The 27,461-nt window shown below is 30.2% G+C and overlaps 2 protein-coding genes across 3 annotated transcripts; both read left to right on the forward strand.

Annotated features, from left to right (window-relative positions):
- The first annotated feature begins 11,227 nt into the window (after positions 1-11,227).
- On the forward strand, positions 11,228-19,767 carry LOC114185437 (actin-related protein 2/3 complex subunit 1B-like). 2 transcript variants are annotated; one of them, XM_028073154.2, is made up of 15 exons: positions 11,228-11,426; positions 13,637-13,722; positions 14,117-14,193; positions 14,325-14,419; positions 14,980-15,049; positions 15,887-15,956; positions 16,375-16,448; positions 16,533-16,575; positions 17,001-17,082; positions 17,595-17,683; positions 17,790-17,875; positions 18,094-18,157; positions 19,049-19,155; positions 19,339-19,394; positions 19,501-19,767. In XM_028073154.2, exons 1-15 carry the CDS (start codon positions 11,357-11,359, stop codon positions 19,557-19,559), a joined length of 1,128 nt encoding a protein of 375 aa, XP_027928955.1. In that variant the 5' UTR covers positions 11,228-11,356; the 3' UTR covers positions 19,560-19,767. The 2 variants fall into 2 exon arrangements, with proteins under 2 accessions (XP_027928955.1, XP_027928956.1); XM_028073155.2 differs by having other exon boundaries at positions 11,272-11,426; positions 14,117-14,236.
- Positions 19,768-23,800: 4,033 nt separating this feature from the next.
- LOC114183586 (uncharacterized) lies at positions 23,801-25,011 on the forward strand. Its single transcript, XM_028070658.2, has 2 exons — positions 23,801-24,463; positions 24,631-25,011. Exons 1-2 carry the CDS (start codon positions 24,088-24,090, stop codon positions 24,825-24,827), a joined length of 573 nt encoding a protein of 190 aa, XP_027926459.1. The 5' UTR covers positions 23,801-24,087; the 3' UTR covers positions 24,828-25,011.
- The last annotated feature ends 2,450 nt before the right edge of the window (positions 25,012-27,461 follow it).

A 27,461-nucleotide genomic window follows, 5' to 3' on the forward strand; every position in this document is an offset into this window, starting at 1 on the left:
AGATCCCAAAAGCATAAGGAAACCACGCCACAAGTTTATTGTCTATTCTAATCCTCTAAGCTATAACCATACATGATAAACTATTCATAAGAGCAGAGTTGACCCGTTTTAGTGTGGTCTATCGTTGATTAGCTAAAAATGGATGCACTGTCCCACCAATTTATTTTTATTTTATTTTAAATTACAATAATTATTATATTTATATGTTAAAGTATTTTATTGTAACTCGTAATTAAAATTTAATTTGGAATAGTTAATTATATAATTACAATATATATTTATATCTTTAAACAAATATAATATAAAAACTAAATGTTTTAAAATACTATTTTATTTTAATTTAAGTAAATAAAATCTATGAACTAATTTGTTTCGTTCGGTCGGTCAATTTGACTAGTTAGAGTGACTAAATCAAAACGGATTAGAAAATTAAAAGTTTTAAGCCTACTTGTTTCCGTTTTGGAGGATTCGTAAGCTGATATATATATTTTTTTTCAATTTTAATATTATTTTCTATTTAAAACTGAATTTTCTATTTGATGACTTGTTTGATTTGAATGTAGGTGGAATGCGAGCTGAAATTTTAATTCTTATTACAGAGAACAATATTAAGAAAGCAAGTAAAAGATTGTATTCAAATGGTCCGATTAATTCACACTGTTAATACTTGCCACTTACATATAGTGTTGTAGCTTTAGCAAATTAAAATTGCCTTTGGGAAAGAGTTTTACAAGTTCATTATGATCATTCATGATGAGTCCATTTCGTGGAGTGTAATAAGTAATCTAATGGTTGCATTAGTCCTCTTAGCATAAGTCATTTTTATTTCCATCAGAAAAGCAATATAAAATTTTAAGTCTTGAACAGTCCAGAAATAAAGGAATTGGTTTTGCAAGTAGTCTTAAACAGTCCATATATGTATATATAGAGAGATTATATATATAAAAATTAAATGACAGATACTCAATTAAAATATATAAAAGTTTTTAGTGCTTAATAGATTAGAAAAATTTAATAAAAACTCAATTGAAAATACTTAAATCTATCGTAGACTTAAAACTTATTTAACCTCATAAATGTTGAATATATTCTTTTTGATTTTCTAAAATCTTTAGTCAATATTTGTTTCTAATTACATAACACATAAAAAATTTAGTAGTACTATATGTTACTACTTGTATACATATCTAAACAATGTCATGGAATAACCATTAATCATGCTATGCTATTTCAGAATCTCGTTCTCAAAAAAACATACACGATAGTAGCAAATAATTCAATTACAAAATATTTAAATTTGTTTGAATTGTTGAAATATCTCGTCTAAATACAAGGTAATATTTAACTGATTATAGTTACAAATATGATAAGATAGATTTTCATTATTGTTAGCAAAAATTCTTATGATATGTTTTTGTCATCAAAGAGATGATAATATGATCATATATCTAAAAAGAATGTAAAAAATTATTATACAATGTATTTTATAGAGATAATATTTTTTATAAAATAAACGGATTCTTTTAGTCTGACATTTGAATAATAAAATAATTAAGTATCATTTGTGAAATTACTTTTACTTTTTATCTTATGTTTAAGGTTCGTACAATTCTAATTAGTTCTTAAAAATTATAATCTTTTTTTAGTTTGTATTTTTCTAACATGTTTAAGTTAATTAATATTTATTAAATGTAAATAGTTTATTAATATTTTTTTTCTTTTATAATAATTAAAATATGATGAAAACAATATTTTAGAAATAATTACGATCAATTTGAAATTAAGGTGGTGACGTTGAAAAAAAGATAAAACTATTAAAGTAGAGGATGTTTATTTATAAAAAATATAAAGTTTAAGGATTCATAACCATAAATTAAAATTTAGAGTGTGCGCTTATAAGAAAAATAGACCACATTTTAGAGTTCAAAATTGTTGTCAATTGCTTTTGGCAAAATTCAAATCCTCATTTTTTATCTTGGTCAGTTTTTCTGAAATTTAAAACCATTTACATTTATTGCGAGTTACATTTCAGCAATCAGAGTGGCGCAGCGGAAGCGTGATGGGCCCATAACCCACAGGTCCCAGGATCGAAACCTGGCTCTGATAGAGTGGCTTCTGCTTGTTTTCTTTTCTGCCTTTTTGTTTTTTTTCTTCTATTTAAAATGATTTATTTTAACCCAATAAGGTATCATCTTGTATTTTTATTTCTACAAAATATTTTTATTCTTTTTTTATTTGTTTCTTTGGCCTTTTTGTTTTTTTTTCTTCTATTTAAAAATATTTATTTTAACCCAATAAGGTATGATCTTGTATTTTTATTTCTAAAAAATATTTTTATACTTTTTTTATTTGTTTCTTCTGCCTTTTTTTTTTCTTCTATTTAAAATTATTTATTTTAACCCAATAAGGTATGATCTTGTATTTTTATTTCTAAAAACTATATCATTGTTAGAGAATTCTCACCACTATTGAGTGTTTATATTCAAAATGACTATTTAAATTTTAAGAAAATAATTTACTTTTAAGTAAAAATTAAAACATTTTATGATAAAATATGTTGTAAAATAATAAATTTAAAATTTTGTATTCTAAGAGAATAACTATATAATTCAAAATTAAATAAATTAAAAAATCTAATAATAAAGAATTTGAAATAATTCACATACTCGAATTATTGTTAGAGAATTCTCACCACTATTGAGTGTTTATATTCAAAATGACTATTTAAATTTTAAGAGAATAATTTACTTTTAAGTAAAAATTAAAACATTTTATGATAAAATATTTGTAAAATAATAAATTTAAAAATTTTTATTCTAAGAGAATAACTATATAATTCAAAATTAAATAAACTAAAAATCTAATAATAAAGAATTTGAAATAATTCACATACTCGATTTTATGTAACTGGTCCGTATATTATCTATTCAATTCAATTTTAGATTTTACTTAAAACATTGTTAGGTTATCTAATATGACAGTATTATTGGCTTGATTGAAGTTTGAGTGTCACAATTTCAATATATTTCTTTTTTATAAATATTGAAAAAAAAGTTTATTTCATAGTAAAGTTGTCTGTATTTATTATTTTCACTGGCATCATTAATTAAAGTTATCTTACTAATGATATTAGGTGATAACTGTTCCTCATTTCTCAATCTATTATATATCTAATAAAAGGTTAGTATAATGAAGTTACTAAACTGACCATTCTAATTCGTTGACACGTGTTCTAAATGGAGGATTTTTTCGTCTTTTCGATGTTTAAGCTTTCTCGCTTCTTCCCTCCTTAATGGCTAACAATTATTTTGAATGATTATGCATTTAATACTTTATTAAGATATTGATATTGATTGAATGTTGATTGACGTGCTGGGCTGCAGTTACTATTCTTCTTCTTCTTCAAGCAAAAAACTATTTTCAATCTTCTTCTACAAAAGTTGATAGATCTAGAAAAAAATTCTCCGGCCTCAAGGTTGTCTCCTTCTTTTTCTTTTTCGTCTCCTGTTTGTGTCGCCATATCCAGATGAAGGTAAGTTATAATAACTCAACTTTATTTTCGAGTTCTCCTTCTCGGTCTTCATAAAAGGTCTTTTTACTTCTTCTTAAAACTTATCCTTCTTCATCTTAATATTGGATCAAACGTTAGACATTGTTAAATAGCTTGAGTTCTCCTTTTTCAGAGGTTCTTCATTTACTTTTGTTTTAACCGAACTTTGTTTCTATTTCGTCTTTGCAGGTCTCCTTCATCAAATGGTATTCTTCTGTTTTTTATTTGGTGAAATATATCTAGACATCCTTGTCGTCGTTCTTAGATTTTGAGTCGACTTTCTTTTGGGTTTGCGGAAAGCATTAAAGGATATATTTGTTGGATTTTTTTTATTTATTTATTTCCAATCGGGTTAGTTGGGTATATTTTTATGTTTTTGTTCTATACTTGGGGGTTTGCTAAATTTTTTTGTAAAAAGCTTTGGTTTGTTGCTGAAATCGTTTCTTGCTTTTGTAGATTAGAGGATTTCATATCCAAATGGCTAAATGGATCGAAGTTTGTTGCTGCATCATAACAAAATCAAGTTATTGCAATTTCATCTTTTATGTCATCCTTCACATGTTATTGTTTGCAATTAGGCTCATTGTTTGTTTGATATTTTCAGAATGGATGGGTACAATGGCAGAAGGCAATTTTATAGAACCAGAACAAAATCTTTCGGCCTCAAGGTTAGTTCTCCTTCTTGGCTTTTTTTTCTTACTTTTTGAAAGGCATTTTCATATTTGCTCTTACTTTTTCTTCACGAAAGCTTTAATTTTTTTTGAGGGTTTTTGTGTTGAAGATGGTGTACCGTGGATTAGTACATTTTAGTAGTTGTTGAAAGTCAATAGCTTGAGTTTTCTTTCTTCTTCTTCATGGTCTTCGTCTGCTTTTTTTTTCTGTTTCGTAAACCTATCGTTGTGGGTTGAAGAAAAGGTTAAACCTTTTGATTTTAGAAGACATATTTACTATTTTTCGTTTTTAATCTCAGTGTTGTGTGTTTAGTTGCTTCTTTGATGTCTATTGGTTGTGGATTGAAGAATCAAACATGCTTAACATAATTAGATTTGTACTGTCTATGAAGAATCAAACATGGTTGGTTGATTTCAAGGAAAATCCCAAGGTTGCACAGGAACATATGAAGAATCCTATGATGATGAACAAGATCCAAAAGGTGGTCAATGTTGGAATTGTCCAGATGAGGTAAATTTGTAGAAGAAAGACAATATTTGTTTGAAATTAAAAAATTAGGAAATTTTGACTTTTTTTTTTGTCGTGTTTTGTTTTAGTGTACTTCTTACTCCTTTTTTATATTTTATTTTGACATAATTTTATTTATTTTAATTTAATCGGGGTGTGTTGTTTAAACTTTATCTTTTGGTTTTAACGGGTTCGTCATAATTTTGGTTATTGCAGTTGCTTGGGTGTACTACAAGTATTGAGGCATATGTGAAGCTTGGAGAAGAATTTGAATACATTAAGATCACCTTCCGAGGGGACTACAGAAAGGAACACAATAGTATTATGTGGAAAATTAGTATGGGTACCCTATATCTGAATTTTATGTGTTGAGAATTTTTGTCCATCTTCAAGGGAAAAAAATAAACTACTCAACAACCATAAATATGTTTTAGTACATAATATGAGAGCTTTGGTTTTGATGTTGAATAAAAAACTATTTGATTCAAGCTATTAGCATGGATGGTGTTGATCTTGCATGCTCCGTTTTTAAACTCAATTGCAGGAGGAGTGTGTTTCTTTAGTTAATTCAATTGCAAACCCAAATGTTACATTTGATGTAACAGAAAAAGGCAACAAGTCACTTGAGTTGAAGATTCAAAACCAGGTGCTCTAAAAAATGTCTCTGACGAGCATGAATTGTTGTAGCGGTATATCTTGCATTTTCAACATTATTTTTTTATGACAGTTATTTCCAATTTATCTTCTTCATATTTCTATCTTATAATTTCAAATTCTATTGATTATTCTTTTTGCTTCTCAAAGTTAAACCTATACAATAATGATAGGATAGGCAACTCAAGATGATGTAATGGGTATAAAGATGAAAGTAATAGTATCCTTCATTAACAATGGCAATTGCAACGTCCACTGGTGATAGAAGGTTAACCATGACTTTTATGTTAATGTTGGTAATAGAAGTGAAAAATAGTGTTTGATCTTTGAGACAAAATTGTTTTTATTGTTGTTAATGTCATAACACAATGTTAGGCTGCCTGTTAACAAAGATAACGATACATTGGTACTAGCGTATGATACAAAGGACCAAATTCATAATGTAGTTCTAACTAAATAGGTTAGACATATAGATGTTTGTGAAGTTTTGCATGAACTTTGTTGATAGTGTATAAAGTTTAATCAGTTGAATTTTCTTGAGCTGGATTTAGATAAATATTAATTACTTCTAAGCTTTTCTAACTTAAATCATTGGTTGATTTCGTGTTTATGGTATTTAATCTAAATATTTATGTAACTGTTTTGTTTTCTACCATTGTAGGGAGCATACAACATGACTGTTAGAGTAAACTATAGAGGTATGATTCCCTATCATCACAAATGCAATTACCTAAGTCCTTATTTTCTTGACTCTTGCATCTTTGTTTAAGAGTCTATTCGATATTTAACTTCATTGTTTGATTTCCAAATTGCTGGGATATAATCTCATTAAAGATTCTAAATTTTGTTTTAGATGAATAGAGGAACAATTATTATAGATGCTATCACCTACATTGAGAAGCTGCAAGACAAAGTCTAGAGTCTTATCACTGATTCTGTTTTGTTGTTTTGCAATTAACTTTGGTTCACTGTATCTCATGAACTTGAGATATTTTAATTACCCTTCTTTGAATTGTAATGTATTAGCTATAACTATCTCTGTATATACCATTTTAACACTGAATTTTGAATTGTACCAAGAAAATACGTATGTTTAGCATTTAAGAATATTCACTCAAAATGAATGTTCTATTTTTTGGTTAGAAATTTTATAGCATTAACAACGTTGTATGTGAATATTGTGGTGTTGATAATTGACTTTTTCAATGTTTGCAGGATATAACTTATGCTACAACCTTGGAATGATAATTAATGACAAGATTTGTTGAGATCCTACGAGACTTTATTTTATTGTAATAATGATTACAATATTAGTGGCAGAACACATGATTATTTTATGTCAATTAAGATTCATAAACCATTCTTCCATTTCAATTATTTTAGAACCAAACTTAGTATTTCTTTCATATATTTGTTCATTTTTCTAACACCAATTATGTCACGAGCATTTGATTAATTTTTTAACAATTTAACAAGTAATTATAAAATAAACAATCTATGTGCTTAACGAAATACCTATATAACTTATAATTATAATCTGCTTAACGAAATATCTAAAGAACTTACACAATATATTTACATTTTACTTAACTAACGACCACATGTACTTATGCTTTTCATTTTAATATAATATATAACTTAAATTTATAATTATAAATTTTAATCATGTAACAATATTATTTTACTATACATTATTTATCAATTAGTATCAATTTCATAATTTAAAACAAACAAATCCATATCTAACTATTATTTTTTAATCTAATTATTATTAATAATAATAATATTAGTATAATCTATTATTATTAATATAACAACAATTACATTAATTATATAATAGTAAAATATAATATTATAATTAAAAATTTTATTAATTAAAAAATGCAATATAATATGCACCAATATTAATAACATATTTATATATTTATTATTTAATACTGTTATTACAACTATTTCTTTTAATTAACTTAACTAAAATAATAAATTAATTATCGTACATAATTAAATTAATAAAAAAACAATTAAATTAATATTTCATTTATATATATATATATATATATAATAACAAAAAAATATATTTTAAAAATTACAAAAAAATCAAAAACCACGACATGTGCATACGTATTTCATTTTAATTTAATATACATGTATTTATATCTACATGTGTTTTTATTTAAAATTTTTAATATCAATTTCATGTTGTATTTATTTTATACGGGACCATATTATACAATATGCTTACATTTTACTCTAACCATATGCGTGGATACACGTTTTATTTTAATATAGTATACATGTATTTATATCTACATGTGGTTTTATTTAAAAAATATAACATCAATTTCATGTTGTATTATTTTATACGGGACAATATTACACAATATGTCTACATTTTACTCTAACAACGACGTCCCTGGATACACATATTATTTTAATATAATATACATATGTGTTTATATGTACATGTATTTCTATTTAAAAATTTTAACATCAATTTCATGTTATATATATATATATATATATATATATATATATATTTCTCTTTTTTTTTGTACGGGGCCGTATTACACCATATGCCTACATTTTACTTTAATAAAGACTCATACATACACATTTCAATTTGATATAACATTGAAGTGTTTATATGTACATGTGTTTTAAAAATTTTAACATCAATTTTATGTTGTATTTAATTTATAGGGACCATATTACATAATATGTCTACATTTTACTTTAATGATGACTCATGGATATGCATTTTATTTTAGTATAATATACATGTTTTTATTTATATCTACATGTGTTTATATTTAAAATTTTTAACATCAATTTTATGTTGTATATTTTATACGGGACCATATAACATCATATGTCTACATTTTACTTTAATAACGATCCGTGCATATATATTTCATTTTAATATAACATACAAGTATTTATATATACACGTGTTTCTATTCAAAATATTTAAATCAATTCAATATTGTATTTCATTTATACGGAATCATATTACATAATATATCTACATTCTACTTTAACAACCACGTAACGCATTTTAATCTAATTTAATGATAATATTATTGTTAATAATTTTAATATTATTTATTATTATTAATACCATTGTTATAAATTGTTTTAATTAATTAAATTGATAACATATTTAAATAATAAAATTAATCATTGTATACAATTAAACTAATAATAATAATCATTTAAATAATTGATTTATATAATAATAATAGTAAAATTTTTGTTTTAAAAATTACAAAACATAAAAAATGAAAAAACACGATGCACGGGTAGAGATGGCAAATAAACTCGTCCCCGTGGGTATTGCCCGAACCCGTCCCCGTTTTGACGGGGAATCCCCGCATTGACTGGGTATGGGTATGGGTATGGGGAATCCCCGACTTTTTCAGTTGGGTATGGGGATGGGTATGGGGATGTACATATACCCGCCATAATACCCGTCCCCGCCATATCTCCATTCTCGTTTAAATTATTAAAATATTCACAATTAATTAAGTAACTCCTATATATATATATATATTTTTTTTTTCTATTTTTTTTCTTTTAATTATTTCATTTGTCATGAAACTCATTATCATGTCCAATATATTTTTTATCTTATCATAACCTTTATGTAATTATGTTAAAATGATGTATGTTAATAAAAAAAATATTATGCCTCACATTTGAATATTTATATTATTTTTTAATATTTTTATTTATTATAAATTTTCCTTTCACATAAGAATGTTTATACTCTCAATTTAAGATAATATAAAAAAAATTCTTTACTTATTATTATTATTATTATTATTAATTTTTGTTTAATTTGAAGAACTCTTTTGTTTCATTGAAATAATTTTCGTTATTTTTCAACCATTAAGTATATATGTTGATATTTGAAAAGTTTTCTTAGTTCTCTAAGATATTTTTCGTCTTATCATACCTTAGTTATACATTTGATTTCCTTTGTGTGATTTTTTTCGATAGTCTCTCAAATTATTTCTAAAACACACATTTGTTAGTTTTTTAATATTTTTATTTATTGTTTTTATTTTTATCATGTAGAATAATATTTCGATATATTCTATCTAATTATTTTTTATTTTATAACTCATTATTAATCATAATGTAATTTTTTCACTTTAAATTATGTTTGAAGTGGTTAAAATTTTATATATATATATATATATATATATGTATATATATATAATGATATTTAGGAATAGTATATGATAATTCACTACAAGAAAAACATGAAATGGTGACTGATTTAGTCAGTAACCCATATCAGTCACTATTTTTTGTCATTGGTGGTAATAGTTGATTTATTGTCTGAATTAATGACTAAATTAGTGACTGATTCAATGATCGAATCGATACTTGATTTAGTGACCAATTTAATTACTAATTTATTTGTAATTTAATGACAAATTTTTTGGTCACTAATGATATTTCTATTTAATTTTAACCACTTCAAACGTAATTTAATAATTAGTTCTCTAAGGTATTTTTCATTTTATCATACCTTAATTATACATTTGATTTCCTTTGTGCGATTTCTTTCGATAGTCTCTCAAATTATTTCTAAAACACACATTTGTTAGTTTTTTAATATTTTTATTTATTGTTTATTTTCATCATGTAGAATAATATTTCGATATATTCTATCTAATTATTTGTTATTTTATAACTCACTATTAATCATACTGTAATTTTTTCCACTTTAATTGTATAAATAACTTTTATTTACTACAATATAAAAATTTAATGTAATTGCTATGAATATTTTTTTGTCACTATCCAACATATATTGAAGTTCAAAAGATACAAAATCTATGTCAAAATTTTATTATTATGTTTATTATTTGTTCTTTGTGTCATTTTGATCAAGTGATATATTATAACTTTTATTAGTGTATAAAAAAGAGATTTATTATAATTTAAAAAATTGAAGTAAACAAACATTTAAAATATATTTTAATTTGAATATTTGTTTTCCTTTTATTATTATATTTATTATTTGTTCTTTGTGTCATTTTGATCAAGTGATATATTATAACTTTTATTAGTGTATAAAAAAGAGATTCATTAGAATTTAAAAAATTGAAGTAAACAAACATTTAAAATATATTTTAATTTGAATATTTGTTTTCCTTTTATATTTTTTTGAAATATTTTTTAATTTTATCAACTAAGTTCATCAATGTTGTAGTTTGCAAATTTAATAAATGTTTTGGTTCACATGAAATTTTATTTGGTATTCTAATATAAAATGTAAACAATTATAATTTATTTTAAGGTATTTGGCATCGAAGAAAATCCTCCTAATATTGAATATTTCATAATATTATGTTTTCTTTACCGTAATTTTTTTTCTTTTATAAAAATTAATATTGAAGTAGTTAGAACACAGGTACGGGTATGGGTACGAGATTATACCCGTTACCCGGTGGGGATGGGGATGGGAAAAAAGTTTGATACCCGTTGGGTTTGGGTATAGGGATGGAGATGAATTTTTTATGTGGAGATGGGTATGGGATAGCGAAACTTGTCCCCGCCCCGCCCTGTTGCCATCCCTATGCACGGGTCTCAGTTGTTAAATTTAAAATAAATAAATATACAAAAACAAGGAAGACTAAGAAAACAATCTAAACAAAACGATTGAAAATTATTTCTAAAAAAAGTTATTTAAGGAATGCAAAAGTCACGTTTGATAAAAAAAACAATTAAAATGAACGACTAACCAATAAGCATAAGCTTTACATCTTTAAAAGATTTAAAAAGTTAGAATTAAACTATTTTTTAAGTTTGAAAGTAATCAAATTTTGGAGTAAAATTCTTAAAAAAATGAGTAATCCCTACTCAAACAACCCCTAACTAACCCCCTTCATTTCACTCCACTTCACAGCCAGATCTCGTTCTGTTCTGTTTCACTCACTGCACAAGATAGAAAGAGAAATAATGGTGGTCATGGCGGTTCACCAATTCGCGCAATGCATCACTTGCCACGCCTGGAGCGCCGATCAATCTAGTAATTACTGTATCTCTCTATTTAAATTGTTTTATTTTTTCGGTTTGGATTCCGACAAATTCACTGTTTCGAGAGAGAACAGAGCACGCCTTTCGCTTTTTCTTTTGCCAATTTTAGGGAATTCGATTCGGCGGTGGTTTGAATTTGATATGTTCTGTTCGTCGATGGAATCTGGAATTTTCTGATTTTGCAGATGCGATGTTGATTGGATCTGATTTTATGTTTTATTTTGAGTTTTTTTTTTATTTGAAATCGAACGGAGGCTGCGGTTTGTGAAAATTAGAAACCTTCTGCACGAAAATTATTCGATGGCGAAGCTGATAATCACCACGTGTGGAGTGTTGATGTTTTCTTTTGCTTGAATTAGGAATCGTTTGGTTCCTGAAGCTTGGAAAATTGTTCATTTTAGTGTGTTTAATTGCCTAGGGAAATTGTGTAACTTGTTTGATTGTTTTGATCATCAATTTGAGTAATTTCTTTTGTGATTTGAATTTTTTTGAGTTTTTCGCAAGCTACTGCTTTGTGATGGTGGGAGAATGGCATTTTTTAAGAAGGAAAATACACTTGGTTATATTATTGTAAACCTCGGTCATGGGTGTATAGAAAACTTGAGCGAAAGTTACTAAGTTGTGGATCCAATGCAGATCAGAGGATGTTTGAAGAACTTGAGTGAGAGCTACTAGAAGTTATAGTGTGCAATGTGAAATTTTTGGACATGTGGAGGGGAGAAGTTAAGAGGTTGAGCAAAAAGTTTTGTTCACTTTGTTTGGATGTTTCGAATGTCCAAATTTCTGTGATCTAAAGTGTTCATAAAATGGGGGGTTTTGGAGCTCTTTAACATCACGTGTGGTGCATTGCATGTGCAGCTACAATTACTGCTATTTTGCACATGGAGTGTAAATCCCTATTTTGGCCCATTTTCAGACTTTTCCAACCCTATCATTTTCATATTTTTATTCTTAGAGTTTTAGATCAACTTAATATCACAAAACGGGTTTGTAAGAGAGGATTGCATCCTACTTATATACTCTATTTTAGTCATACCACTAGTTGATAGTGATTTCCAACATACTTCTCTTACGTCAAGGATTGGACATCTTGAGTGTTCGATTAGATATTAAGATGTAAGTCCACTAGTTGCCTAATAGCGGATAATATGTGAAACCCAGCAACAATTGCTAAAATATGTTGTGAGACCATCTTGAAAAGATTTCATGTCTATCACAACTTTACAAAATTAACTTGTAAATTTAAACTTGCATGTCACTTATATATTTGATTTTAGCCATACCACTAGTCGATGCAAAGTCTCCAATATCTATCATTTTCCAGTTGGCTTTAGAATATGGAAAACCCTCCTTTTTGTTCCTATACAGTCATTTCTTTTTTACTAGCCTGTGCTTGCCTCATCTACCCTCATGAGCTCAAGTCCATTGGTTGCTGGCAGTACTTATGGTCATTCCTAGCATTTACTAGTATTTTTGGTCACTGAGTCTTGTGTTATCTCAACCATGCATTTCCTATGCCCATCCGCACATTCTCTGGTGACCGAATCACATTTTGTCATTCAACCCCCCACTGTCCTATTCTTTTTGACCAGGACGTATTATATAAGAATATGACTTTGCTTTTGAATATATATATATATATATATATATATATATATATATATATATATATATATATATATATATTTGACAAGGGGTATAGCGCCTTCTTATGGTTGACCTTTCCGTGTTACGATCAAAGATTGACAGCTATGCTCATGACATGTTTAATCAAAATATGTTTGAACTTGGAAGGTTGATCTCGATTAGCAAGATTATAGTGGGAATATTTTGATATTTAGTTCCTTGTTACTAATGCCTTAATATTAGGAAATTTATTCTAAGTTGTTGTTTTGGACCAAATTGGTGATTTTGTCTCAATACATAATAATTTATTGTTATAAAGCTCGTCAAACGGTGGATATAATTTAAGGTGCTTCAACATTTTCTTTTCTCATGCAAATGTAATCCTGGACAGTGTTACCTTTTAATGAATATGATATGAAAACGTTTTAACATTTTATGTATCATAGTATATTCTAAGATTAAGAGTACAGTTTATGGGGCTTACGATAACAAATCTACTTTTTAGTGTATTTAAGGCATATTATTACTGCTTTGTTGATTCTTCAAATATTATAATGTGTTTATCTCTTTTTGTAGTGGTCGCTTTATGTCCAAACAATAATGAAGTGCACATCTATAAGTTGGTTGAAGACAAATGGGAAAAGGTGTATGTTCTTCAAAAGGTAGCATGCTAATATTCCTCCTTTTGTTTCTATTAAAATAATGTTATTAATTATGTACTTTTGTTTGTGGATTTGATCACAGTAGTAGATATGTAAGACTGATATTTTTTATGCTTAGTGATTAAAAAGTTAAGTTCGACCGTCAGAAGTGATTGGACTGGCAGTAAGAATGAAGGCAATTTTCAAGCAATAAGTTGTATTACATTTGTGGTGCATATCATATAGTTCTATGAACTACTATATGAGTGTCCAGTAGCATTTGATTATTTTCCATGAAGTCAACTCTGATGCCAATAATATAATGATTTTTTTTTCTATTCCAACTCTGTTTATAGTGGATTAACTAATTTGGTTGGAGAAGTAAATAGTTTCATTTCTTGGATTTCTTTCTCAGCATGATCAGGTAATTTCTGGGATAGACTGGAGTGCAAGATCAAATAGAATAGTTACCGCATCCCATGATCGGAATTCGTGAGTGCCTGTGTGATTTAGAACATTCAACTTGTCATCCTAGGTCTTGGTGACTTTTTAACATTGCATTTTTTTTATATATACACAATACATAATAACAAGCTTAGATGCAAACCACTTGTTCTTTGTAGATATGTCTGGAACCTTGAACAATCAGAATGGGTGCCAACTCTTGTTATCCTTAGACTAAACCGTGCTGCTCTTTGTGTTCAATGGAGTCCAAAAGGTATTTAGCATGTTGCCGTGGTTCATTTTCTATATGCTTGTCTTCTTAAGTAGAGACATGTCTATATCCATGAAACTTCATCAGGGAAAATAATTACTCCGAACGTTATGAGTTGTCTGCCTTCTTGAGTTAGAAAATAATTACTCCGAAAGATCCCATAATTTAAAATAATTGTGTAGGAGTAAAAGCTTTTCTTCCTTCACAACCCCTTGCACGATTAGATTGCAGTTAGTATGTGTTGGAAGATGTAATGACCAAGAGGCTATCATAAGCCAACTTTAGTTATGCCCTTGTCGTGCATGTCTGGTGCAATTTTATACTTGATCAAATTTTTACCCACCCAAGCCTTGGGTGCAATGTTAATATTGGATGTTTGATCCTCCAAGGTGACACTTTTGTCCTTCGTTACTCAGGTGCTTTCACCTTCTTTTCAATATCCTTTTTTTTTTTTGTGGTTTTCCTATAATAATTGTCTAAACCTTTTTTGTTAACTATTTTGTAATTTGTTTTAAAAGTTATATGTTATGGTTATGATGCATTTCCAAATTTTGTTTTTGCAGAAAACAAATTTGCAGTGGGGAGTGGAGCCAAAACTATTTGTATATGCTACTATGAGCAGGACAACAACTGGTTTCTCTTTGTTTCCTTGCACTTTATTTCCCTGGTTCTTTAGCATCTTGGCTACAATAAAAAGGACATGTATTTTACGTAGTTATTTTTGTGATTTTTGATGTTTTAACCTCGTTAGACGGGTTTACCTGCAGTTTGACTTCCCCTAGTAACATCACCATGACTAATAGTTTATTTATTTATAAAGAGAAGGAGAAGCTAAAAAATAGCAGTAAAGAGAAATTTATTAAATATGAAATAGGTGGTTTCTATGGTTAAATGGGAAATAGAAACTTACCCAATAATTTTACAATTTTCCAACTTCTAAAGAAAATTCACCAAGTGTGTCATCATTAACAGTGAGACCCACAAAAAAGAAATATTTTTTAAATTTGACACTTCAACATTGTCTGACACATGTTATATAGATGTTGTATGTGTGTCAGCATCAGACATGGGGACACACATTGAATTGAAGAGCTATGTCTGTGCTTCATAGAATGTCTTGGTCGTGTCCTTAACTTGTTCATAAATCTTGCCTTTGATAATATTTAATAATTAAAATTGATGGGGTATGCTACTTTCTAGTTAATTTGGGATTTAAGTTGACGTTAGTTAGAGTTGCTTTTGTAATGAATTTTCCATTTTGTATCTTGATATATTTTAGCAATTAGCATGCTATATGATTCAATCCAATCCACTGCTTTCATGAGGAAGTTGGGTTAAAAAAATTCCTAAACCCGGCCCTTCCTGTGGACACACCGTTGATATAATTGGAACATTGAATTTCACAATATTTCGTGGATATTTCTTTTCTTTTCATTGTTCATGCATTTTATATTTGTATCTACTTTGCAGGTGGGTCAGCAAACTTATCAGGAAAAGACACAATTCTTCAGTGACAAGTGTTTCTTGGCATCCAGATAATGTTAGTCTGTCTTTCTCATACATAAATTGATATTCCAAGTGTTTGTCTTTATTTTACAGTAGCTACTGAAAGCCTTTTTGTATACCAAGTCCTCTGAGTTGCATTTGCTCGGCTAGCTAAAAAATTCTATAATTTGGCTTTTTTTTCATATGCCTATATTTGTTGATTGCAATTATAATTTATATGTTATCCTATATTTTAAGTATATGGCATTTATTTATCTCCTGTATTCTAAGTTCCTTTTCCTCTATTGTTTTACCCGAAAAAAATTCTTGGCCTGTTAAATTATTAGTTTCAGGCTCAAATTTTAAAAAGTTGTGTTTTTCATGACATTGATAATTGTGTTCTGAAATATATTTGCTATGTGATGTAGAAAAAAACCCTATGTACAACATCTTTGTTTTTCTTTAAACTGCAGATTTTTCTCGCGACAACATCAACAGATGGGAAATGCCGAGTATTCTCCACCTTTATTAAAGGCGTTGATGCAAAGTATGATAAAAGGATATTTGACTGTAGTCGACTTTTTTTTTTATGTTTTTATATCATTCAAGTTTAAATGTTGAATTGGCACAGGGATTCAAAAAAGGGCACTTCATCAGATTCAAAATTTGGAGAGGTTCAATTTTAACTCTTGTTCCACATGAGATTTTTTTCTTTTTATATATTTATGATCATCTTAATGTAAAATAAATTTGCATACATGTTGCAGTAAATACGTTGCTTGTGAAACCTGTTAAATGTCCTATGGACGTAATATTTACCTGTTGTTGATTGTAAAGTTGAAATGATATAATTTAAAAAGAAGACTTTGTGAAGGTTTGGTGTCTGGAATTATATATTTTAGCATACTGATCAGTGACTGAATGCAGCTGAAAGAATTGATTTGTACAAGATTATAATAATGAACTGAATATCTAATTAGCTTTCTTGTAAACATTTTTTCTTCTATCTCTTAGAAAACAGAAGAAAATAGAGATATTAAATGAAAAGACATGTTGGCTAAGTGTATCTTCTGCTAATACTGTTTTTGTTGTGCAACAGCTGATTGTTCAGCTTGATCTCTCGTCATCTTGGACATTTGGAGTCAAGTGGTCACCAAGTGGCAATACTCTAGCGTATGTAGGTGAGGAAATTCTTTCCTCTGGATGGTTACTCTCTGCTAGCATAAGATTATGATTGCAAGTTAGATGCTTTTGCTGAGGTTTAGTTTATCTTTGTGTTTTAATAAAAGAAGAATATTATAGATAAATTTTTTGGTACTATCAGGTATTCATGGCGCACAATGTTTTTATCGACACATTATAGTAAAATAAAATATTGGTCTTTTATGTAAAATCACGGAATCTTCTGAAATTATTGCATTTTAGCAAGTCACGCTGTGTCTTTTACTTTTGAGCATATGGAGACAGAGAGAAACGAGAGCATAGGATAAATTTCGTGTGTTCAGACTACGACAGAGCTATTGAATCTACAGGGCAAAAACATATTTACAAAATATTGAGGACATAATTACAGAATATTAGCTACACCATTTTAAGCTAATAACACATAAATGAATTTAATTAATCTTAATATCCACCATTATTATATTTACAATGTTCTAACAGACCAACTATATTTGTTATTATTATACAGGTCATAATTCTATGATATATTTTGTTGATGATGTTGGTCCTTCTCCTGTGGCCCAAAATGTCGTGTTCCGTGATTTGCCCCTCCGTGATGTGGGTCAGCATCCACCCTGTCTATCTATTTTTAGTTTTCATTGTCTTTTTTGCTTATTTACTGATATTTTTGGAACTGGGGAAACATGGTATTATATGTTTTCAGGTACTATTTGTTTCTGAGAGAAAAGTGATAGGTGTAGGATTTGATTGCAACCCAATGGTTTTTGCGGCAGATGAAAGGGGAACTTGGTACGTGTAAATTCAGATATTTGTGTTTTTGATATCCTTATCGTGACTTTGTCCAATTTGTATGCTGCAATAATTTTACTTTCTAATCGAGCTAGAATTATTGTGTTTTTTCATCTTTACATAAGGACGCTTTTAATTACCTTTCTAGGTGGAGGAAACGTGTTTGTTTTCGTTCCTCATTTATTTTTACTAATCTTTGATTTTTTTTTTTTATATAGGAGTTTTGTCAGATATCTGGGAGAACGGAAAGCAGCATCTTCTGGATCAAGATATGGCTCACAGGTAACTGAGTTTCTTGCATAATATTATTCAGTATTTAGCTATGAGAAACGTAAATCTCCTGCTGGAAATCAATTTCATTAATAGTGATGGCTAACTTGAAAATACTGATGGAGTTGTGGCGTGGCTAATAGAGAGAATTCCTGGTCCTCCTACGTTCCTAACACATTTAGGTTTTGTCAACTTGGAAAGATCAAAGAAAAATGTCAGCAAAAAATTATGGTGTCAACTTGAGGGAATCATAACTTCCATTTTGATGTCTAATGAAGATACTCATATCGTGCCAGTAATAAAAGAAAGTTGTTGTTTTAACCTACCAAGGAACATGCATAAGAATCTCTAGCTGACATATTTTTATGAAAATAAAATTTTAATTTCGAGAAAATGGGAAAGTACAATTAGCAGAGGATGTTTATCCTTTAGAACGGGTTAGCCAACTGCTGAAATTAGTATATTAGAATCTTGTTATAGTAAATTGTAACACAAGAGCTGTGAAAGGTTAATCTTTTAAAAGAAAAACCACTGGTTATAAAGAAATTCTGCAACATAAAACGAACTAATCGAACCACCTTATCTGGTTTTCTGTCATCTACTCCTCGTATTAATGCATCAATTCTAACTTTTTAATACTATACTGGAACAAAAAAATAGCGAGGGACATAATTTGCAAATTTGTTTATCCAGAGCAAAAAATGTAATTAAGTATTTTCTAGTTATCAAAACCTCATTGTAACGTGAACTTTGACAGCTGAATCAAGCTTAAAGATAGGTTAGCACAAGGTCATAAGTTGTAGGCTTGTAGATATTTCGTTTAATCTTTGTAGTATTTCTGTATATGTTAATAACTGGAGGTTCACTCTTTCCTTCATTTGTCAAATTATGTCTTTTAACCAGTTCTCTGAAGCATTTGGGAAGTTTTATGGTCAATCAAAGCATGGAGTGAACAACGATGCAGTTGAAACTTCAAGAACTCGTGGAACTGTTCATGAGAACTGTATAAAGTATGTATCTTCTTCATGAACTGTACTTTCTCGAAATGCGATTGGTGATGTTACATATTTTCTTTGTAAAATGCTAGCTTTTTCAATTCTACAATATCATAGCGGTTTCACAATGACAGTGAAATTCAGGCAACTTAGTTCATATAAAATGCTAACGACTGGGTTGATTTTTGGCCTCTATAGTTGTATTATACCTCTTGGGAATCGTGGAAAAATGATAAGGCGTTTCAGCACATCAGGTTAGCGGAGAATGATGGTCATCTGAATTTTTTGTTACTTTTTTGTGCTGATATGGTTTACCTCGAGAAGGCTGCTTTTTCTAATGCTTACACATTGAATATACAGGATTGGATGGAAGAATTGTTGTATGGGATTTGGAAAATGAGCCAGACCTGTTAGAATGATAAGCTCATCAGTAAATTGTCACATCTTCATGGTAAAGCATCTGAAGTTGATTGTTGGATGAAGCATTATACCTTGTAAATTAATTTGGGTATGAGGGATTTAAGTGATCTCTAGTCATTATAATCAAGACTTGAAAGTGTCAGACATTTCAGCCCCTAGAATATGTCTATAAACTCTACCTCAATGTTAACGTATTCTCTTATTCAATATTTTGGCTTTTGTTTTCCATGCAATCACTCTCCGGAAAAGATTTATAATCAGTATTATTCTTGCAAAGGAATATCAGTTTCATTGTTAGAGGACTTAAATGTTTTTCCTTTACTCTCTATAGGTGATAGATATTTCATTCGATCCACATTTAAAGTTCTTAAAGTTTAATCATCGTAAAATTTTTATTTCTCATAAATCCTTATGTAAAATGGAAGTTTGTCCGTTAAGCATAACAATTTTTCGTTTGACTTTATTTTTTTTGTGTTTTCCAAGTTATTATTAATGACTATTACTGTAGTCTATGCTAAAACTGTAGTTAGTTTAGCAATGACATAACTAACAAGATAAGGAATATTAAAGAATATTAATTAAAGTAATTAAGACAATGAAGACGATTTTAAATTAATATAATTATATTAGTTTTAACCTCATTTGTTACTTATTTTTTGTGTGTAAAATTTATCAACTATCCTTAATAGAGGATGCTTACTAAATTAAATGTTTACGCAAATTTGTCAATTTTAAATTCACAATGTTTATGCAAAGTAGTAAAGTTGAATGTAAACTAATTTGGCTATAGAAAAAAAGCCTAACATATTATTAATAAGATAATGATATTTCAACAAAATTTTTTGACAAGGTTTTGACACAGCTTATGTGGCAGCAGTTTTTTTAATTTTTAATAACTGAAAATCTTTGTTTGCACGTGCAGCTGAGAGGGAAAGAAAAATGAGATTAAATGTCCTTTAGAGAGAGAAAGAGAAGAGAAAAAAGGGGGGAGGTCCGTTCCGCAGTGAGAAGTGAAGAGAGAGAAGGTGGAAATACCAACTTGCGGCCGGAGTTAGAAAGTGAAGAGATAAAAGGGGGAAAGTGAGATTCTGGCAACCATTTGGGTTGGTGGTGGTGGTGGGTCGTTATCAGGCAATGCGAGAGTTAGAAGAAGTGGTCGACAACAAGGAATTCGTCAGCCCAAGCGTACAATCGACCATTTGGCGGAGCCCATTTAATTTGTTTAAGCCAAATGTAACGTTTTTCGGTCGTATTACGCAGAGGATGTGTATGTGGTTGTTTGGTGTTCTTTTCAAAGATAAACTGCATTCAAAAGCGGGGAGTTATGCGTACGTAAGTGGGGAGTAGAGTTTAACTTTTGCAACACTGCTACAATATGGAAGAAAAACTATTCTTAAGTAGCCTCTTCGAACCGTTGACCATGTAGTTGATAAATCACGACGTCTAATTGCCCAATTTAAATTGAATGATCGAAATTAGGTGGATTTAATATGGCCACACAACTGCATAAACAGCTGAGGCCGATGTGGGGAGTAAGGAAGAAGTACGTGGGGAGTTGAAGCAAAGTTTTCTCAACAAAGGTGCAGGACATAGAAAAAAACCTAAGTAAAATGTCGTCAAGCCTTATTCCTATTTCATTCGTTTACAAATAAATTCCTTGGCGTGACTCAAGCGTTAGCCATTTTCAAATAATTTAATTTAATGTGACTGGACCCTCACAGAACCCCAAAGATATACTGCATTCAAAAGCGGGGAGTTATGCGTACGTAAGTGGGGAGTAGAGTTTAACTTTTGTAACAGTGCTACAATATGGAAGAAAAACTATTTTTAAGTAGCCTCTTGGAACCCTTGACCATGTAGTTGATAAATCACGACGTCTAATTGCCCAATTTAAATTGAATGATCGAAATTAGGTGAATTTAATATGGTCACACAACTGCATAAACAGCTGAGGCCGATGTGGGGAGTAAGGAAGAAGTACGTGGGGAGTTGAAGCAAAGTTTTCTCAACAAAGGTGCAGGACATAGAAAAAAACCTAAGTAAAGTAAAATGTCAACCATTATTACTATTTCTTTTCTTAACACATAGATTCCTTGATGTGACTCAAGCGTTAGTCATTTTCAAATAATTTAATTTAATGTGACTGGACCCTCACAGAACCCCAAAGATATACTGCATTCAAAAGCGGGGAGTTATGCGTACGTAAGTGGGGAGTAGAGTTTAACTTTTGCAACACTGCTACAATATGGAAGAAAAACTATTCTTAAGTAGCCTATTCGAACCGTTGACCATGTAGTTGATAAATCACGACGTTTAATTGCCCAATTTAAATTGAATGATCAGAATTAGGTGGATTTAATATGGCCACACAACTGTATAAACAGCTGAGACCGATGTGGGGAGTAAGGAAGAAGTACGTGGGGAGTTGAAGCAAAGTTTTCTCAACAAAGGTGCAGGACATAGAAAAAAACCTAAGTAAAATGTCGTCAAGCCTTATTCCTATTTCTCAACAAAGGGTCGATTGTACGCTTGGGCTGACGAATTCCTTGTCGTCGACCACTTCTTCTCACTCTCGCATTGCCTGATAACGACCCACCACCACCACCAACCCAAATGGTTGCCGGAATCTCACTTTCCCCCTTCTTTGTCTTGACTTTCTCAGTTTGAAACCACCCAGGCCTCACTTTCCCCCTTTTATCTCTTCACTTTCTAACTCCGGCCGCCGCACCCAGGCCTCACTTTCCCCCTTTTATCTCTTCACTTTCTAACTCCGGCCGCAAGTTGGTATTTCCACCTTCTCTCTCTTCACTTCTCACTGCGGAACAGACCTCCCCCCTTTTTTCTCTCCTCTTTCTCTCTCTAAAGGACATTTAATCTCATTTTTCTTTCCCTCTCAGCTGCACGTGCGAACAAAGATTTTCAGTTATTAAAAATTAAAAAAACTGCTGCCACGTAAGCTGTGTCAAAACCTTGTCAAAAAATTTTGTTGGAATATCATTATCCTTATTAATATTAACCCTTACATGCAAATTCTATATAATTACTTTATTCAAAGGCAAATATTAAATGCTATTGAAATAATCATACATATAGCCATAAGTAGTGACAAAAGGTTAAAAAGAAATCACGATAAAAATAAAAGATCAAAGATCAAAAGTAAGCATGATATCAGTGAAAGATCAAAAGTGCTTGGTTTTGCTTCTGAGCTAGAAGTAAGAATCTAGCAACGGTTTTAGCATACATGCATGGTCTCCTACTAATGAATCATGGAATTCATATTCATATAAAAGTTGCTTCACCAAGTCAGTGCCTAAGGGAATAACCAATCTACTATTCAACACCAAGTGATCATGTATTGTATAATAATAGGGAGGAGAGGAGGTCTCTTAGCCTTAATCGACTGAATTCACTGAAGATTTGTCTTTAAGCGATTTTAATTGACTAAATGTTACGAAACTTCGCAATGCCTTCTTTTAGCTGGTTAAAATAACCAGAATGCAGAGCTAAGTTTCATACCTTTTACGTATATAAAATAAACTAATTTCCCAAAAACAAAATATTAAAAATCATCCATTCAATAAATTTACAATGTAAAAAACTTATTCCTGAAGTTATTCATCAGAGATTTAAAATCAATATATCACAGTTTAATTCCTTTATACTAAAGATTTTTTTTTTTTTATAAAGAGTTAAAATCCTGAAGTGATGTTCCATTTTTTTATTGCATTATTTGTTGCTTAACGGGAATGATCAAGATCAGGTCTCTCGAGAAAACTTTAATAATAGGATTTCGCAAGGTAACTGTGGTGTAGAAATCTACAATGTAGATCTTGTATGCAAATACCCTTCTCCTCATACGTTAATTATTAGTTTTATGCGTACAAACACCCTCTAGATAATAAAAAATAATTTATGCCCTAAATTTCGATGTACCAAACTATACTACGACACTTTAAATTACACAATTTTTTTATTATGATTTAAATAGGGTTCAAGACCCTACCCTTGTCCGTATCCATCGTCCAGGAACGAAGCTTCCTAATATTCGCACGTTCAACTTTTTAAACCGTAAAATATCCACTCCACACATTAACCCCGCCACGTGTCGCTGAAACATTGGCTATCCCGTTCTCACATCTCAACTTGCAACCCACAAACCACGGTGGAAACAGTTGAAAACCTCCTGAACAGGTTACAGCCAGTGAAGTGTTGATCTTAAAAAGCCCTTTTGTTCGGTTCGGTTGAAGTATAAATTGGCATCAAATGAATCCAACCTCACTTTTCTAACCCCTCCTTTCATTCTCCCTTGTTTGGCTCATTGTTACACCTCTCTCGTTATGATAGCTCCCGGTCGGCGTCCACCGCCGATTGAGGTTAACCAAAAACCTAACAAACACAGCGTTATACAGCGCAGCCAAACGTGGTGGCAACCATAACGAGCATTTAAAATTCTCACTCTGCCCTTCATTTCTCTGTTTATTTTATTTTATTTTTTTCCCTGTGCTGCTATCCGGTGAGGTTAGGTCCATGCCACCCCCCAAGAGCAGCCGCAACGGCCAGTCCGAGAATCACCGGCGGAGAAGGTCATCCTCGTTCCATGCCCAGGCCGGCGTGTCCGTCGTTCAGCTCCGCCGTCGGAGTACGGTTTCCGACCTCCAGTCCCTCTCAAGCATCGCCGGATCGGCGCCGGATTGTCCCCCGAGACAGCCGCCGAAGATGCTGCTGAAGGTAGCCGTGCCGAGAAGCCTCTCGCCTGTGCAGGTGCTGATGACGCCGGAATCAACCGTCGGCGACCTCATAGAGGCGGCGCTGCGACAGTACGTGAAGGAAAGTCGCCGCCCTATCTTGCCGGCCAAGACAGCCTCCGATTTCGACCTCCATTATTCACAGTTTAGTCTAGAAAGTAGGTGTCAACAATCTCGAACAGAAAAAATTGCTTGCAATTTTCAAAATAATTTGATGTTTCATTTACGCTAGTTATTGAAATGAAATTTTAATTATAGATCGATCAGCACTGAAAGTATGTATAAACTATTTCATCTTCGATTTGATGATTATGCGTTGTTTCAGGTTTGGATAGGGAGGAAAATCTGATGGAACTTGGATCTAGGAACTTCTTTCTGTGTCCGCGAAAGCCTTGGACGACCTTGGAAGGTGTAACGACGCCGTTTGTGTCCTGTGCCAAAGAGGCGGAGAAGTTGAGGGAAAGTAGGGGTGGTGGCGGCGGTGGCTTTACTTGGTTCAAGCTCATGCAATTCATGATGTGATTGGTTGGGTAGTTATTGTTTCTTTGTTTGGATTGATTTTGTTTTTGTCCAGAACTATTATGACGTTAATTGTATAAAGAATAATAGGTTTTGGAGTGCAAAAAAAGCAAATTTGTAAAATTGCTAGTATGATTTTTCAACCCATTCATACCTTGGAAAGATATGAAGTTTTTAATTGTGTAAATTCTATGCGTAAAATTTTTTTACGTGATATTGTAGTGCAGTTGAATATTTATTTATGTACGTATTCAAATTTTACATATGAATTTAGATATTAAAAATATATCCCACTTTACTTTTTATTATTTTAGATTGTCTAGCTAATCATGACACTCTAATTGTATTCTTATTTTATTAATTAAAGGGTGTATTGTTTTGAATTATTAAAATACAAAACAAATCATCAATTGCGATTAATGTCTCTCACGTATCAGTATCACTTCTTCGTTTTACTATTTTACTTACTTATTTTCTATTATTAAAAATATTTTAGATTTTGTGTGATATCAAATGATATTCCTATCAGGTATTTATTTATTATTTTCATTAAAACTCCAATAGTTACCTATATTTATGAAAATAAAGTGATGAAGTGGAAATTATTAAAGAGAGTGATGATGATATTATTGAACACGTTTTCATATATAGAAGTATATAAATATTTTTTTTTACTATATTAACGGCAACTAATATCATTTTATATTAATCACCTTACATCTTAATACTTTGGGACAAATAAATAAACTAAAGAGATAAGATAATAGTTACATATTAAATAAAATAATTTTAAAATAAAAAATCAATTCAAAATATGCAACTTTCAAATAAAGTTAAATTACACATATGTTACCTATTTTGGGTTAAGTGTGTCAAATTGGTAATTCGTGATAAAAAAAGTGTCAATTGACTTTTCAAATAAGTTTAAGTGCACTAATCAAGTACATCCGGTTAGATTCTCACAAACAACGTTAAGATTATCACAAACAACGTTAAGATTATGGTGATGTGACAATACATAACGAATACGTGTTAATTACTAAAAAACATGTGAAAAAAATGTAGAGTGTTACGTGTACAGTGTATTTAATCTAAATCATTTTTTGCCCTAAATCATTTTTGCCCGTTAGCATCTTCTTCTTCTCCTTTTCGTTTTTGGTTAAGAGTTGAAGAGGTGGTTTTTTGGGTTCGTGGTTCGGACCTCAAGAGGGAGGTGGTCTTCAATCAATTGTCTAATGTCTCGCGGTGAGGATTGTGCGTGTTCTTCATGGGGTTCACAAAAGAATAGTTTCTCCTCCCCTGTTTCGTATAGGGGTGTAGGTGGAACATCAATATGCTTTTGTGAGGAGGTTACAGTGTTGAAAGTAGGAATGTTAACCGGGAGGGTAAGATACGGGTAGTAGCTCCCCCGTACCCTACATATGGGACAAATATATGCATATGCCCTGTACGTACCCATATCCGTTGGGTATCCATAATGCGGGTACCTGCATAATTTTTTAATATCTACGGATACCCACGGGTATTTACAAAAAAATAAAAATAAATATTTAACAACATATTTTAATCAAATTCAAATAAAACCCAATACATAACATTTATAAGTTTTAAACAAAGTCTAAATAACCCATTTAAATAGTGTTGAATGACAATTTACAAAAAAATAATTTTTTTAAAACTAATTGATAAAAAACTATCTCATTCAAAATCAATATTGTTAATATTTTAATCATGTTTTTTTATTTTTTTATTTAATTTAAATTAGAGTATAGCGGGTATGAGTATCTACGGGTACATATATTATGGACTTGATTGATGCACTTAAATTTATTTAAACTTATTTGGAGACCAAATTGACACTTTTTTTTGTAGGGTACCAATTTAATACACTTCACCAAAGTGGATAATTAAACCTTAAAATAAACACAAAGTTTAATTAAACTAAACAACAATACAATAGTTTAAGGAATTTTAGATGTGTCATCCATTTTTGAATAAATATTCAAAGTTGTTATGAAATAAAGTGAATAATAGAGATAAGAGAGAATAATAGATAATAGAGAAAGAAACAATAAAGAATGGAGAATAGGGAGCAACTGATCTGTGTATTATTATTGATAGGAATAGTCCTATATATAGATACAACATAGTTAATATACAAATATTTAGATAAAGAGTAATGAATCATTTGAGTATCAATCATATGAGTAAATGTATCAAATCAATGGACAATCATTAATTCATTAATTCATAACACTCCCCTTTGAGTGTCCATTGATAAAAGAATGTGTCTCGTTAAAACCTTACTAGGAAAAACCCCTTGGGATAAAAAACCCTAGTGAAGGAAAAAGAGTACAACATTCTGTATTCTGTAATATAATATTGTTCATTACATACTCTATTTCTCCCCCTCATGTAAACTTACATTATTAAGGTGACGGAGTCCGAAATTGTGAATCATTTGCTCAAAAGTTCTCCTTGGCAAAAACTTCATAAATATACCTGTCATATTTTCACATGAATGAATTTTTTGGATATCTATATCATCCTTTCAATTGAACAATATACTATTGTCTTCATATATGGTTGTTGATTCCATCTTTCTCGGGGATAGTCACGAGTTTCTTGCACATGTTG

Source organism: Vigna unguiculata, chromosome 5 (genome assembly GCF_037176805.1).
Source record: "Vigna unguiculata cultivar grain cowpea cultivar isolate G323 ecotype 2 chromosome 5, ASM3717680v1, whole genome shotgun sequence".
In the NCBI taxonomy this organism is placed as follows: domain Eukaryota; kingdom Viridiplantae; phylum Streptophyta; class Magnoliopsida; order Fabales; family Fabaceae; genus Vigna; species Vigna unguiculata.

Excerpts from the sequence above, each read along its gene's own strand:
- LOC114185437 (XM_028073154.2), top strand. The coding sequence starts at position 11,357 with ATGGTGGTCATGGCGGTTCACCAATTCGCGCAATGCATCACTTGCCAC. Across the intron at positions 16,449-16,532 it reads ATTAAAGGCGTTGATGCAAA|GGATTCAAAAAAGGGCACTT; the intron begins GTATGATAAAAG and ends GAATTGGCACAG. Across the intron at positions 18,158-19,048 it reads GATCAAGATATGGCTCACAG|TTCTCTGAAGCATTTGGGAA; the intron begins GTAACTGAGTTT and ends TCTTTTAACCAG.
- LOC114183586 (XM_028070658.2), top strand. The coding sequence starts at position 24,088 with ATGCCACCCCCCAAGAGCAGCCGCAACGGCCAGTCCGAGAATCACCGG. Across the intron at positions 24,464-24,630 it reads TTCACAGTTTAGTCTAGAAA|GTTTGGATAGGGAGGAAAAT; the intron begins GTAGGTGTCAAC and ends GCGTTGTTTCAG.